The 17,372-nt window shown below is 32.3% G+C and overlaps 1 protein-coding gene across 1 annotated transcript in view; it reads left to right on the top strand.

Moving 5' to 3' along the window:
- LOC124358943 (opsin, ultraviolet-sensitive-like) overlaps positions 1-17,091 on the top strand; it is a 241,228-nt gene extending 224,137 nt beyond the window's left edge. The window contains exons 2-3 of the mRNA XM_046811219.1: positions 9,597-9,727; positions 12,409-17,091. Coding sequence (XP_046667175.1) covers positions 9,597-9,727; positions 12,409-13,445 — 1,168 coding nt within the window. The 3' untranslated portion in view covers positions 13,446-17,091. The remainder of the gene's footprint in view (positions 1-9,596; positions 9,728-12,408) is intronic.
- The last annotated feature ends 281 nt before the right edge of the window (positions 17,092-17,372 follow it).

The raw sequence follows: 17,372 nt of genomic DNA, 5'->3' as shown, positions 1-17,372 counted from the left end.
CTTGATTACAACAAATAAAATTAGTCAGGAAAACTAGATGTAGGCTTGTCGTTTAGCAAAGGACACATCTTAACTGATACGCGGGTATTTACAATTTCGGCTCGTCTTTAATGAATTACACTACTAGAGAACTTTATATGTAGTTAAAACTGAGCTATTTTAGTTGTTTTAAGTTTAATTTGTTTATGTTTTTGTAGTTTGTGTAACTTAAAATATATATTATTGGGTACTTTGGGATTATACCGACCACACCCAGACATGAATCGTTATTTCACATTTCGTTTCTACTGATTACTAGATTAGCGTAGAACAATATTTCGTCAATATAAAACAGGAATTGTCTTATCGCAAACCCCTCCCCATCCTCAGACAGAGGTCAAAGTCGAGCGTCTAGTAGATAACGTGATTGCAGAGTTTCGCCGCCCGTTCAGCTGGTGCATCGCTTTGTTGTACTTCCGTGTTTTACCTCTACATTTCTCCAAACACAAAAATTCAACAAAAACAAACATTTACCAAACTAAACTCTTTATTAAAAAAACACTAAAAACTTGTTTTTATTCTTGATCACATTCCGCCACCCAAAATGCGAGTGCCTCCGGCCATCAGCGCGGGCTTTGGCAGCACCTTCGGTGCTGCCCCGCGCTGATGTCGACGAAAGAAAAACATCCCTCGAGATAGTACCTATCAGTAAAATATCAAATTCTAGAGGGGCTAATCAGAAATATAAATTGAATTGTAATGGAAAGGCAATTATGTACCGTGCAAATCACGTGATGCCGCGCGGCCTGCCGTAATCAGGATTCTCGAGAAAGATAAGATAACAACGACAACAATACCGATCACAATACCTGGAAATGCTTGTAAGTTTGTAATTTTGTAATTGAAGAGTTGTTTTTTTCGTTCTATCATGTTTGTTTCTATAAATTTCTATTTTTGTGTTCTTCATACTAGTGTGGTCGGTATAATCCCAAAGTACCTATTATTGTTATGTATGGTACTATATTTTATTATTTCTATCTTATAAATATAATAACTTGTAAAATGAATCGCTAAATGTAAATGCTAAGCGCTAATCTACAGAACGGGTTGACTAATTCGGATGATTATTTTTTAAATCCAAAAAAGGTAGAAATATTGAAAATGATTCCCGGAATAATCTACAATTTTGAAATAACATGGCAATATTTATGTTTTACAATCCAAATTCATCCTGCACTAAACATATATTGACTTGCAGCTGAAATTATTCTTAGAGGCTGAAAAATCTATTTAGATTTAAATTTAAAAAAATTAGGTGTAAGTGCTTGATTGGTTGTATTACGCACACATGTAATTGCGCCAGTGACGAATTACATAACACCTTAAAAGTCCAAATATATATATTATATATATATATATATATATATATATATATATATATATGCAGTTTAATATGTATATATACATATATAAACTGTGAATGTTTTCACATAAGGTACTCGATTTTGTTATAATGAATCTTTACACTAGCTTATATAAAAACAGAGAAATGAATAATAATATGCCTCAATGAGCTATTTAACAACAAAGACTACAACGCGAAAAAGAACAAAACTTCTATAACGCAAACCTTTATAAACGATTATTTTGAAATCATGCATGGACATAGTAAGAAGTGCCCTTTTATATCGGAAATAGATGCTTTACGACCGTAACATGCTTCTCAGTCCAACGTATGTATGCAGTGTTAGAAAAGTCCTGGACGGGCTTGATAATTCCTAAACTATTACACGTAAAACAATAAAACTTGGTACAAAATAACTGCAGGTATAAATCTACTTTTTGAAGTAACAACCATTCCTCGTGTCAAGGGGATGGTCCGCAAGGAATCAGAAGGAAATCTTAACTGAGAGCATAGGTCGAGTAGTGCATTAAATTTGAAGTGTTTATTTTTAGAATGCAGTTCCACAAATCCGACCTCAGATTACGCAAATACACTCTTTCAAACATTATGCTAGTTTAAAGTTTGAAACATTTACAATCTAGGTCCTGTCATAGATGGTTAATAATGTGATGTTGCCCCAAGTTGTGAAAATTCAACTTAATAAATGAATACGGACCTGATAAATAGTTTTTAAGATCGTTAGTGACTCTTCAAATCCAATTGAGAATGGTTTACAAGGAGTTGGGCCAAAAACGTTACGTAAGCATAGCTCAAGATTTATAAAAGGGTCAGATATGAATGCTAACGGGGAAACCTGGTAACAGTTATTATAATATAACGTTTTTAATTTTAGGTTAGGCTTTGGACTTTACTTGCTGTTCACCTTACATTACACTTTAAACGATGTACATCTTGAATTATAATTTATTTTTATTCGTGTGTGAGAATTAGATTTTGATGTGAAAAGTCTTAATCTTCATTGGATCAATCCACATTGTAGTAAGCGATAATCGAAATATCCATGGAATATAAAATAGTATTGTACAATATCTTATTGTTGTACCGGTTGTTTCGCTTCTGAGAATATTTTACCGGAAGTTGATAGAGCCTCTCAACCATGCGACCATTAGAAGCACTTACTGCAGCTTGAGGCCACTTGTTCCAGCAATTAAAGGCCTTAATGGCGGATATACAAATCTTCGAGTGGCCAGATAACAAACTAGGAATATGCTTATAATGACAGTCCTTAAGCAAAAAATAAATTTCGAAATAAAGTTACACAAATCATACTACAAACGTGTATACATCTTTTATGTAAATATAGTATTTAAGTTATGTAAATTATTATTTATTAATTGTAAATTTATAAACATGACAACGAACAATTAAGATGTTTATAAATATATTTATAAAACCTGAAGCAAATAAAAAAGAACTTTTGAATAAGATAAAACAAAGCGTACTAAACAAATTTACAACTCTTTTACATAATTCCCTAAAATAAATAAATTAATATACTATTTCAATAATGTAAATAGTTATTTCCTTTGCGGATTCATAAACACGATAATAAATAGATTAATATTAATTAATAAATATTGAATATGCTCATTAACTTTAGGAAATTATTATATAAAAGCAATATATAAAGCAGTGATTCTAAGGCAGAAGGGATTTTTGTGAAGAGCTGTTTAAATTCCCAACAGAGGTATGTGAAATGGCAGTTATTATTATTACCTCAGTCTGCAATGCGCTCTTTCTCTCAACTACGTAACAATTAATTATCCATCTGTATTCCGCTTGCTGTGCCAGTTGGGCTTCACATACATTGTATTTACCTCTGTAGTACATCAATATAGCTCTATTAACTCAGTATGGTTTCAATAGCACATATTAAATACAATACTATATTTTCTGTGAAATAATAATTTTTAATTAATCTGTACCCGCTAATTCCATTTCTCCTGTCTGTATTCCAAGCAGTTTTCTTTTATGTTTAATCCATTTTCTTTCTATTTTCTTTATTTCTATTCTTTCTTCTTTTTAGTGTTAGTTCATTGCCATCTATTCTAAATTGTATTTACTAAACCGTCTTCATACATGCCGAAGAGGATAGATTTAAATCCTTAAAACGTTGTGTTATAGATTTTGTACAATTTAACGATGGCAAATGTCCGATATCCTATTATTCTTCAAACCTTGTACTGTCAATGAAAAATTTAAAAAAAGAGCACATGTAGCTTATTTATATAGTAAAATAATAAATAATACAAAGGAAATTATAAATTTTTGAACTTGTTATTTGAAAGAAGATAAAGATTTGGTGGCAAGATTTGATTACAACGAAATCTTGCGTTGAAGTACCGTAACTACCACGCGAACGTTTATTATATAAACATTGCTATAAAACTCAATGATCAAAATTAAGAATGCATCATATGTCATAATATACATAGAATGATCATCTGTAAACTTTAATATTTTCATGTAAACTTCAGAAGTTCTACTTAAATAAGAATGAGATTAAGAACCATGTCTAACTATAGAATTTGGCTGAGTGAGATCGCTTAGTAGGCTGACATAATTTCTACTTTTTCTGTTGTGGGGATGAAACAAATGTCCTGTCTGCATAAAATTTTTCCGTAGGGCATATTTAGAATAAAATTAGCTGCAGAATAGAAATTCAGGACAACCTGCTAGATGACATGTGGTGTGACGTACTCCTATGTTGTAGTGCCGTATGAGCATTAAAATAATCTACATAAACCAAATTGAAAATGAAAATTTAGGAGATTTATTCAACTGGAATTTGCTTAAGTGAAGAACGCTTTTAATATTCATTTCAATACACATTTCCGTAAGAGAAATTTGCTTAAACGTTAATTACTAAGCATAGCTGATGACGTGTTTTGTCTTCTGTGATGTTACACAAAAGAATTTGTAAGACGCTTTTGTAACATCAGGACTCAATTAGCAACATGCCGCATGTTAATGGTCTGCCAGGAAACAAAGGAGAACAATTTTCTGATTGAAGTAAAGAGGGAGAGATTAAAGTATCGGAGATGACGTGGGCGTGGTATGAGCCGAATAATCTCTCCCTCACTCGTAGGTTGATGATAGAAGTATAATCATCCATTCTCTGCAGTATATCTATTGTACTCCGATATAAACAATTTCGTCAAAAGTTTTAATACGTAAAAATTCATTATTTTTAATTATTAATATCCAGAACTTTATAGTTGATTAAATGTCTTTCATGCCTCTTCAAAAGTTAACAATAATATTGTGCCTAATTGGTATGACAAACAAATTGGTAAACAAATATTTGCTTACACAAAAACTAACTCTTTGTTTATTTGTGCTATGTCTCCCACTGTAATTTCGAAAATATTCATATTTCATAAATGGTATAGTTATTTGCTATAGCTAAAATATTAAAACTATAGATTAATTTTAAATTGTATCAGTTTCTCAAGTATTGAATGGATATACATCTTAATACATATTACTCATATATATATATATTATATATATATATATATATATATAATATATATATATATATATATATATATATAAAGACAGATATCCACGTTTTATCATTATTCTTAATCTGAACAAATAAAATTAAAAACATTCATTTCTTCATATTTTCCCGTTATTATATGTTAGATAAAATTACATGTTATATTGCATATTTATTTATTAGGAACTATGTAAAATTTTGTACTATTTTGGAACCCACTAACAATTTTTTTTTAAATTAAATTTTCGGAAAAAATTATAATCCTATTATAACACAAATTATTAGTTATACAGATATAATGTGAAACCCACAGTAAATTCTCTATTCAAATGTTCACGTATTTCGCTCTATATTTTAACAAACATCTAATAGATGATAATAAAAGTACTTGTTTCATCTCACTAGGTCCAATGCCCGAACAAGGAATAACCCAATTAAAACGTGCTCGGCGTTTTCCATTCCAAAATAAGTATTTTTACGTATAAAAGATTAATTGAAAAATCAATCTTAACATGTTTGAAAAAACTTGATTTTAACATTTATTGACGACTAATTTAGTAATATTGTCATTGAAATTGAAGAACTGTGTGAGTCACAAGGTACACTGACATTGAGCGAAATTTTACATTTACGTCTCTGCTGAACAACGTTAGGCATTATAATAGCACACATTTTCAAGCGGTACTAAGCAATTTTTATTTTAACTTGCGACAAGAATATGCATTTTTACAGTATATACAGGTTGTTTAAAATTATTTTTTAAATAGTTAAAAATAAACAGCAAGCTGTATATATTGTCAACAAGCCAAAGTTGAATGTCACTTTCAGAACAAACAAAACTTTCTAATTGGCAGAATTTACTCAAATCAAAAGTAGATTCCTTGTGACAGTTACTCAACTTCCACTCGAATGTTGAATCCATCTATGACAGCACAAAACATGTTCAGAAGCCTCTTTGCACATTTATGGACTCTCAAAAAACATATGAAAGCTTTTACTGATACAGAAATAGTAAAATAACGCATGTTGGCGGTAGAGAATGCGTTATGAGACGAAACAGGATGTTTCTTACACTATTAGTCGCATTCCACTTTATGCAGTCACAAATACTATAAATACAAGGGGTGTTAGGAAATGATAATAATGAAATGTTAAAACCAGTTTTATTAGGTACTGATAATTTTGCATTGTCCTTAAATGAGCCGTGTAACATCACTGATAAGGTCAAATTAATAGTTTTTGTGAAATTCTTAGACAACGTTACATAGTATTATGTTGAAGAACTATTATACCAATGGAAGGTCACCCTCTTGAAAATGATTGCATAAAGCTTTAATGGATTTTTAAATGCAGATTTGAAAAAGATAATGTCGGTAACAGCAGATGGAGCTTTGGTTATAGCTGGGATAAACAAAGGCTTGGTTAGTCGAATAATAAGCGATCCGAGATTTAATAATAATGTACTATTCAACCGTTATATCTTTCATCAAAGTATTTTGTGCTGTAAATGAAGTCCTGCTCTTTAGCAGAAAACGTGAATTGTAATGAAAACTCAATTTAATATGTTCAAAATCTTCACTACACTATCGTGAGTTCAAAGCGCAGCTTGAAGAAACAATTGCAAATTTTGACGATTTGCTTCTTCATAACAATGTTCGGAGGTTGAGCTAGGCTTTTAATCTTCAAAGGGTTTTTTGCAGTTATTGAAGATATAAAAGTTTCTGTCTAAATGTGAAGGTGAAGAAGATACTGCAAGTGAGTACTTAGGTTCCTTATGTAACACAGAAATTAATATAGCGACGATTGCCTTTCTAACAGATGTATTCAAAATGTCTCTACTAAACTTGAAACTACAAGGGGAACAAATGCTTGTGTGTGAACGTCTGTCGGATGTTAGGAGTTTTTCAAATAAGATTGGTATCTGGTTTTAGGATATAACTGATGAACAGTTGTAATTTCCTAACGTTTAGAGGATAGATTGATCTATCTGATATGAAACTGTTGATATTTTTATAAACCCAATTGAAAACTTTTTAAAAATCTTAAAAGTTGATTTTGAGACTATATTTTCTGATTTTAGCAAAATAATAAATGTTGTATAAGGAACCAATTCTCTTAAGAGCCCAGTGGTGATTGGACGAGTGAAGCATCACATAGGTTTCACTCTGCAAAGCTGCCTTATAAATGGAGTTTATTAACTTTGAAGAAGACATCGTTTTGAGGGGAAAATTTACTCAAGCCCCTAACTAAAGGCCTTGCTTGTACCAGTTTTGGATTAAGCATTTAAGCACGGGAAAATACCCTAAATTAAGAAAATTGGTTCTACTGTGCACAAGGTTCTAAATATCCAAGTGAGTGTTTCGTTTTCAAAAATGAAATTTATTAAAAACCGTTTCAGATCATTTCTTACATACACTCATCTTATTAAATTGATGAGAATCAGCTGCACATTCTAAACTCCAAACTTAGAGAAATTGTTTTAAACTAAAAAAGTGCCATTTTCGCATTAAAATGTGTTTCATTATTAGACCCATTAACTTGATAATATCTTAATGTTGATTTCTTTTTAACAATTCGTGATGATTTTTGTACATTGTATTTTCATTTAAATGTAATTAAAATTGTAATCAACCATTTTCTTTCGTTTTAAAGTTTTTTAAGAGAATCACCCAGGCAACCCAAGAAAAACACATAGTAGCCTAATAATTTCTTTTTTTGTGAAGTACTAAAGAAATATTTGCACAAGGGCATTGAACTTATCAGAAAAGTAAAGCTAAAAGTAATATGTAAAACGCGTAATTGTGACTAGTCCTTTTTTGGTGAAATTTTTTTCTCCGTATAAAATTTCTAAGTGTACAAAAATTACATTACTAACTAAATGCAAAATAGTGTACATCTCATACATACACACAGCATATAGACTAAAATACAAAATAATTATTAATATGGAAAAATGTTAATTTTTAAATTAGTTTTTTGTTTATTTGATTTTTCTTGCAATGGGAATATCGGAATATCGAAAGAATACTATCCGGCCCGCAATAGACTTAAGACATTTTAAAATGATCCTTGGCCAAATATACAGTAATTGAAAACCTAAGTTTTTGTATCAATCCTAAGTTTTAAAATAACCAAAATAAAGTTAATTGTGTGTCAGCTGTATGATTGCAATATCGCTTTGATTAGTAGTAACGTAGAAACAGATCATTTGCTATAGGGAAAACAGACTGCTAATTCCAGCTCCTGATCATCGCTCATCCTTCCTCCGCAATTGCAGTGGAAATTTATAAATAATTGAGTAGATATTGAAATATGCATCGATGCAAACCGTCCTTATCCCGGCTATTATAATTGTATTGAACTGGTGACAACGCTTCGTAAATGTAAATGAGTTATATCAGTAACGAAACTAATTTATCTCTAATTTTCTAAAGCACGATTTTCAATAGCTTGGTCAATATAGAATAATCAAGTTCAATACTTTTGGTGTGCAGTTTTTTACATAGATACAAAATCAGGCAAGATCCAATTTTTTTTATAACTTTCAATTATTTATTTTCAAACTTAAATTATAAGTAATAAAATATTGCAAATTTAATAAACTTTTAAATCGTTAATTATAAAACCGAATGAGTTGCCATAGCAAACCCCATGACCATGGGCCGTACTGTTCTACAAGGCGAGACGTTATTTGACGTCATATAGTTTCCCGTCCTGTTCAATTTTGAATTGCCCAGAGACCATATCCCTTATTTCTTGACGCTATGTGAGGACGCCTTCCAACCACCATCGTTTAAATTCATACATAATGATCATCAAGATAACGAAGATTAAGAGGGGCGAGATTTTATGATACTTTGACATGATCCATTGAACACACATTAACATGTGTTTAAGCAAAATAGTATGAAGGGTTGAATTAATGTGAAGGTTGAGATCAGCTCCCGATTACCTTTCTCTTAGTGCAGCGTTTGGACTTCCCACCATAGCTACGTTATGTGTAGAAAACTCGTTTGTTCCAGCGTGTTTAGAGACAGTGTCTAAAACATGGTAGTGCACTCAATTGTGTACCTAAATGAGAATACATTTTCACCTAGGTGACATTATATTTTGTAGTATGGGCGTCTTTGATCTCAAAACGACGCAAAGGAGTCATTTTGAGCTTTTTCGTCCTCGAGTGTTTTCATCTTTTCAGGCGAACATGACTCCAGATTCCAGGAATAAAGTCTGTGATAATGTAATATTTCAGACACTGCATTAAGAGGAAGGTGACCTGGAACTAAACTCAAAAGCCACAGAAAATTAATATTTCTTTATATTTAATGGTTACTCAGACGCTACTTAGATACAATAATTATGATTTTCATCAATTCTCCTATAAAAGCTATAAAAGAGTAGCTCCGTTTCTCTTCCATGTCAAATAAAATGAACAAAATAGGTCCGAGAATGGAGCCTTGAGGAACTGTACCGCATCGCAAACATACATAGTAATAACACGTGTATAAGTGCTGTGTTAAGAAACTGTATATACCAGATTACAACCTTGAAAGAACTATTCTACATAAGTATGAACTAAGATGTTTGAGTTGGGATTTCTAAGTTATTTGTATTAAGATTTTAATTATGATGACATGGAATTTTTTCCAGATGCCGGACGCTGAGGACCCCAGCCAATGTCCTGGTGATGAATCTTGCCATCAGTGACTTCTTCCTCCTCGCCAAGATGCCCATTTTTATTTTTAACTGCTTCTACTTCGGGCCTGCCCTAGGGGCGTTGGGTACGTACAAATATTCAATAGTAGTACTAGAATATATTTTACAGGAAACAATTTAAAAATCTAAATCTAAACATTCGTTAACATTATTTAGTGTTCTAAAATACAGTAACACTACTTTTCAAGATCTGAAATCTGAACTCTTGTTCTGAACTCCAATCTAGGTTAAAATAAGCAAGTAATACGAGAACGTAATAACACGCGTAAGTTATGAACCATGCTGTCTATAAATTCTATGCACACTATCTCTAAAGTATGCACTTAATAAAAAGAAAACGCTAGTATAAACAGAACTAATGAAATAGGTGACTATAGAACTGAATTTAGGTAAAAGAGTTAGGGCTGAGAGCCCTCTCTAAAACTTAACCTGGAGACCAACGGCTTTGGTGAGTTCCGAACTACCACTAATGGCCGGGCAAGCGAACTGCTTGCAAGGACAGGATCGCTCAACAGTCACCCATCCAAGCAGCAGTCACGCTCGACTTTGCTTCTTTCGGTTATCTTATCGCGTATCCGATAAATCCATTGGTCTATTAAGTGGCCCTATGTACGTTTCTTTGTACATTGAAATAGGAAAAGTTTTATAAAAACAAATTTTAACATATGATGAATAATACCAGATCTCCCCCACCAACATCACACATCTAGATAAAATAATCAAACTCTCATACAAGTGATGTTGTGATCGGTCCAGAGGTCCAATGGCGTCTAATCATGATAACTCAACAATAAACTTAAAATTACACTTGAGATAAAAATAATACATGTAAAGAAATCATCCACATCCTTCTAGATTATTAATATTAAACGTAGAACTGAAACATTTCAAATTTATTACATTTTCTCAAATAGACATACATTTATGCACGCACGATCAAAGCAGAAATTTAACGTTAATAAATTCTACTACAAAATTAATAATATATCCCATATTGAAACCACGTCACAAATTTTATCAAAACCTTTGATTCGAACATTGACATTAATGAATTATAATGCTTTTAAAGTTCTTAACAAATTGTAAATATAATATTATATCACACCTCACATTGCCTCTTTCATCTATTATTGTAATCAATAAAGTTTAAAAATAATAATAATGTTTTTGGAAATAAGGCTTCTGAAATGAATTAGATAAGGGCATTATTCACTGGAAGTATTCTAGTTGAAATTCCTTTTTATAAGATAACTGACCAGAAAACCAAGAGTGCGTTAAAAGTCAAAGACAACAAAGAGTTGTGAACCACTTTGCTGACTCTGCTCGCTAGAGTATCTGTGCAAGAACAAAAGGCGAGCTCGGACGGAACAGAGCAGCTTGTTGTAATTGCTACAGACAATGGCGTCTAAGAGAGCTCGGCGACTTCGCGACCCTTCACGCTGCCCACGAGGTTGCGCTAGTGGTCGTCTCGTAGGAATTTCTTTATAATTCACGAGAATTGCACCTCCATCTTAAAAATATTAATCCGTCATAAATAAGCTTGTTGTAAAACGGAACTTAATCAATACATAATAAATTAAACGCATGCATACATAATTTTGCCTTTCTTTATGCAATTCAACAAGTTAAAGTAATTAAAAATAATGAAAACTAAGTAGTTAACTTTATTTATTTTTAAATTCAAATGTTCAATGAAATTGCATTAATATTCGATTTAGAATTCTCCACCAATGATTAAGATTGTACTAAACAAACGGACCGATTTTGATAAAATTCGGCAAGCGCCTGTAGTTGTAGTTACTTAATACTTGGGTATTTACTATGTATATATAATACAAAATGGCGGGTAACAGCTAAACAACACATTTCTTGACCTATATTTTTATGAGTTTTTTGTTTGATATGATGTATACTATCACCCACAGAAGTTTGTGACGGCCTTTTTTGAATACCATGTATGTACAGAGTGGCCATGACCTAGTGTTTAATTTTTTGTGGTTGATAATGCAACATACATGTCACTCAAATACGGAAACTAAAATGTTTTACTACTCACACACACATCCAGAGAAAAATTATTGTGTTTATTAATAAAAACATGAAGATTTTGTAAACATTAAAACAGTTTTATGACGCTTCGATTTTTTTTGCACATTATACTAAGTTTATTACTTTTATATACTAAGTTTGAGTAAGTATGGATAACATTTGATGGGTTTTAATCTCCAGAAATATGAATTAAATCTACTAAAACTGGAAAATTCTAAGTTTTTGAAAATATTAAAAGAAAACGCACAATTCTTTAAAAAAAAGCTAGATATTAACACATTCATGTACATTCAAATAAATGTGTGTGTGTGTGTGTGTGTGTGTGTGTTTGTGTGTGTGTGTGTGTGTGTGTGTGTGTGTGTGTGTGTGTGTGTGTGTGTGTGTGTGTGTGTGTGTGTGTGTGTGTGTGTGTGTGTGTGTGTGTGTGTGTGTGTGTGTGTGTGTGTGTGTGTGTGTGTGTGTGTGTGTGTGTGTGTGTGTGTGTGTGTGTGTGTGTGTGTGTGTGTGTGTGTGTGTGTGTGTGTGTGTGTGTGTGTGTGTGTGTGTGTGTGTGAGAGAGAGAGAGAGAGAGAACTAGAACTTAAGAACCCATTTTTATTATAGGCCTCAAAACTACATTCCAAGAAATATTTCAGACAAAAGTTATGGAATTACATATAAGAAAAATCTACACTCTATCTATTGCATTGTGTTTCAGGCTGTGAATTCTACGGATTTATTGGAGGCTTGACAGGGACAGTATCTATCATGACTTTGGCAGCCATCGCTTTGGACCGTTACTACGTCATCGTCTACCCTCTAGATCCGCTGAGGCGAACGACTCGGCAGAGGGCGAGAGTGTGCGTTTTGCTCGTCTGGTGCTATGGAGGGATCTTCGCCAGCCTGCCCCTCACAGGTCGTGGACTATCCAGATACGTGCCTGAGGGTTACTTGACCAGCTGCAGCTTCGATTACTTGGACCAAACATTTTCCAACCGCATCTTCATACTCATCTTCTTCATAGCCGCTTGGGTGGTCCCCTTCTCTATTATCACGTTCTGCTACACCAGAATATACCGGGAAGTGATCAGTGGGTCCAGTGGAGCTTCGTCTCGAAGAGGGCAAGAGCTGGAAAAGCGGAAGACGGAAGTAAGACTGGCCGGAGTTGTTATAGGAGTAGTCGGTTTATGGTTTGTGGCATGGACTCCCTATGCCGTTGTCGCTCTTCTGGGAATCACCGGAAACGCTCATCTCATTTCACCACTTTCTTCCATGATTCCGGCTCTATTTTGTAAAGTGGCAAGCTGCATTGATCCTTTCGTTTACGCCGTTACCCATCCTAAGTTTCGCAGGGAGTTCCAAAAATTCTTTTTCAGAGGTAGGGCGAGGAGAAAATTCGAAGGAATGCATGGAAGAACGCAGTGCTGGAAGACAGAGTCCTCACAAGTTCCCGGGATGATGATCGGTATCAGACAAAGGAGACCGGATGACTCTTACAGTGAAGATGACATCGAAGAGATGGTTGTCATGGTGGACAACCGTCTTCAAAAGGGAAATTGCTTCATGAGTTCTACAATCGCTCCTGAAGAACACAGCCTCTGTGAAATTACTTTTCCTCTGGACCAAAGAGCCAACCAGAAATTACAGCACCCGTCTTGGTTCGCATCGCCATATCCTAAAAGAGATCGTTCTACCAGCTTGAAACTTAAAACGAAAAGTCGGAATAGTAATCAGTCAGAACCTATATCCGTGTAATTGAAGTTTAATGGGTTGAAATAAATTATATTTCAATGTTAATTGTGTATAATTACCTGTAAATTATAATTCACAAATTTCTACTTCAATGTACATTATATTAATTTGTGTTTTTGTCTCATGAAAAACTGATTTTATAATTATGAACATTTAAATATTTGTATCCTAACTGCTCTAAGATTTAAATTTGGTAGATGGCAACTCTTTTTGGTTACATCCATAGAAAATCTATGTTGTTATATTGTATGCCTTATCGATATTTTCAAACGATTTGTGGATTGAGTTATTTCATTTTTAAAATTACTATTTTTCGATACAAACATAGAATATGTGTAAATAATAATAGTTTCGTAAATTTCCAACGAAATGTGTCTATCTGTGATTCTCATGTAGTATAGATATCCAGTAGACTAGTAAAAGTAAGTAATTGGTTTTGTGTTGTGAATAGACTTATTGAGTGTTTTCATGTTGGTCTATATTTCAAATGTATAAGTGCTGCTAAAAATGATGGTGATATGTATTTTTGCGGTAATACAGGGGGCTTGAATCTAAAGTAAGAAGTTTTCTATTTAGTGCCATTTAGTGAACACTTTATTATAATTTTCAATTTAATGTACTGAGAGTAAAATAAGATGTCCTGAAATTATTTTATTGTAAGATGTTTTTTCTGGTTTTTGAAAACATTATGTCTTTTAATTGTATAACACGATATAAATCTTTATATTCTAAACTTCTGGAAATAAAATGCAGGAGGATCGGGCGTTTTAGAACAACGGGCTTATCAATTCGTTTCTCGATACTGGATTGCGATGATAGACGAATGGAGGGGAAGGATATCGACACATTCTAATTTAACTTCAGAATTGTTCTCCCCACTATTATGCATACCTTATGGCACGTTCATAGCCCATTTAAGGATATATCGCAGATATTTCATTCAAATCTAGGTCAATTGCTCACTTTCATCCTAATAAAATAATGAACGGTATGAAAGATCAAGAATGGCTTGCAAAAATGAGATTGCAAAGAAATATTTATGTGATACTATAATATTTATTATAATACGATAGTACAAGTCGTATAGGATCCCAACTGAAATTTTCAGAGCATGGCCACACATCGAAAGTTTTTTCAAGAAATATGTATATACATATTTGTGTATTTTGGCACAATTTTACTTTTGTATTTACTGTACGTGTTTTTGATGATTTTCTTTGTGCTGCAAAAAAATTAAACCTGTAACACTTTCTATATCATGTTGAACATCAGACAGTAATGGTGTTGGTAAGACTGTGGCATTACTATATATACAGCATATAGCTAGTTAATGAGGTGGCCCTACTGAAAGCAGTGGTGTTCTGTACCAACTGGCTCGAGAAGAGAATTGATCACGTGGTACGATGTGACACTGCGTATGTGGCTTCATCTCGTACTGATAGACTTTACCACATGATCAGCTGTTTGACACTAAAGAAGGACACCGCATGTCCGATATAATCTATAAACGAGGCGACAGCCTGTGAAACATTGACACTCATGTGTTGAGTAACGGAATTGTATGTAACTACGGTACACCTAAGTAGCCATCTAGGTGTCGGTTACGTAAGATTAAATGTAAGGCTTACGCTGCCGTCGACTTGACTATGATCAAGTTTTTGCTTCAAGCCACATCGAAAAACTATTAAGATCTTGTGGAGAGTCACCAACAGACTTAAATCAAACCTACCTGAAAGTGATAAAAAGACCATATTCATTGCTTGTTGTTCATATTAATTGGTTGAAATTTTACCAATCATTATGCAGCCCCACCTAAATATCTTTATAAGCGGATGTGCACTACTAACTGGCCTTGCCAGTTTTGGTGTAACAATATTTCGACTGAAGACGGCTCTCCATAACGAGGACGAAAAATTTCAAGGCTTTAATTTTATGGGTAATGTTTTTATTCGGTGTGAACGAGAAAACTTGGATGATGTTCTCTCCTTTTCTTTCCTATTCTTAATCTTATTCAACCTCTTTTCTGCATATATTTTTGGCAATATCAAACACTTCTGGTCCGGCAGTATTAGACAGAATATTACAGAAGTTAATGAGGACGTTGCCTTTGATTATTTTTACAAATAAAAGGTATAAAATTAATTTTGTTGTCCTATTTCAAAAATACCACAATGCCCCCATTGTACTTTACAGTTTTTAACTATAAAAAACAGCTGTTTTTGTGCAATACAATAAAAAGAATATTAATTTATTTATTCATTACTTTTTCCAGAAACATTAGGATCATAATGTGTTTCCAGGCATTTTATTGAATATTTAATAGTAATTTTTTAAACTATTAGGTCATGTTATTTTGGTTCAAGTTAGTAGAAATATCCTTAGAAAAACACTTAAAATTAGGAGTTTCAAACTTAGTTATTAATTTTACATTTAAGTAGACAGTTTATTAATTGTATTATAGTTGCTGGCAAGCAAATACTTCATACTTATTGTAAAGGTATCGAGTTATGTGAGGGGAAAAGCAATACGAGTTCAGATTAAAATATTGCTCTGTATGAGTTAGTATGTAATGTATTGTGTAAATATGTTGTAGGGTTAGTTGCAGTTTTTATAATAATTTGGCTATTTAAACGCACTTTTATAAATGTGCCAAGCACTTGTTAAGTTATGTACATTTTTTAGGATATAGACTCGCCGTCTATCTAAAGCTACATTTAGATATAGTTGCATCTTAGTTACAAGTTTCTTTTCATACTATATAGACTTCATAGGGATAGCATATTTGTAAATTATATGTGCTAAAACTAAGGCAGTTTTAATTTTGATAAAAAATGTAATAAGTAAAATTCATTCTAATTATTTTATTGTGGAGTAGTAAATTTCACGAAGTATAAAATGCTATACACACATTTTTACCGTATGACACACTTATTTCTCAATTAATGTAGTTTTATAATCGTCAATAATAGAATGTTTTAAATCAAATGAAGTCATTATAATTGATTTAGTGGATGGTTATCAGTTTTAGCTTTCCTTTTTAAGCAGTTTAATTGATTTAAACGTAAGTAGCTGAATTGTAAATATAAAATGATAAATTTTTATTAATTCAAAATATCTCAAAGAAACTATGAGTAAAAGAACATTGGTGTTTATGGACTATTCATTAATAAGAACTTGTATTTCAGCACTTTTATTTACTTATTGGAATGATCGGTTCGATCACGTACATTTTCAATTACACAACTAAGGTACTTTATGGCATTTCAAATCCTCGAATAATCAAGTTAATGATTACATACCTTAAGTTAAGCCAGTATAAATAATGTATGCCCTCTGTACGTGATATACTTATTAATATTAGTACTGTTCGTACCAAAATATATCACTTGTCGAAACATTAACTGTGATTGTAATCCAAAACAGATCATTTCATATACTGTTAATTTTTATAGTAATTTATTGTATAGTACAAGTATATCCCTATCATTAAAAAATTGCTTGTAAATCATCCTTGAATATATATTTTAAGGCTAAGAGAAATTACTTTTTACCTTTACTAACTCTTAGTTGAAAGTATTTTTATAAAACAAATTAAGAAATAATTGTGTATTTTGTTATGTGTAAATGTAAATAAATCTTCAATCATTTACATGTTTGTCAGTGAATTTGTCCCTGAACTTGGCCAGTATATTCGCAAAATATATTTTTAAATAAATTGCTGCATGAGACACTTAGCTGAAACTCTCTAATTTTAACGAGCGATATCATTGTTATATATTACTGTGGTTGTTTGTGGGAAGTTATTTGATATATAATCATAATATGCTTAAATCTTAATTCATATTGAAATAAAACAATACCATCATCGATTTCCTTAATAATTATTTTAATTCAAAATCTTATTTCCCAGAAAAATATTTTAGTATTGCC

This window comes from Homalodisca vitripennis, chromosome 4 (assembly GCF_021130785.1).
Source record: "Homalodisca vitripennis isolate AUS2020 chromosome 4, UT_GWSS_2.1, whole genome shotgun sequence".
Taxonomy (NCBI): Eukaryota; Metazoa; Arthropoda; class Insecta; order Hemiptera; family Cicadellidae; genus Homalodisca; species Homalodisca vitripennis.
Note: the sequence above shows the minus strand (reverse complement) of the source record. Positions and strands in the feature narration are given on the sequence as shown.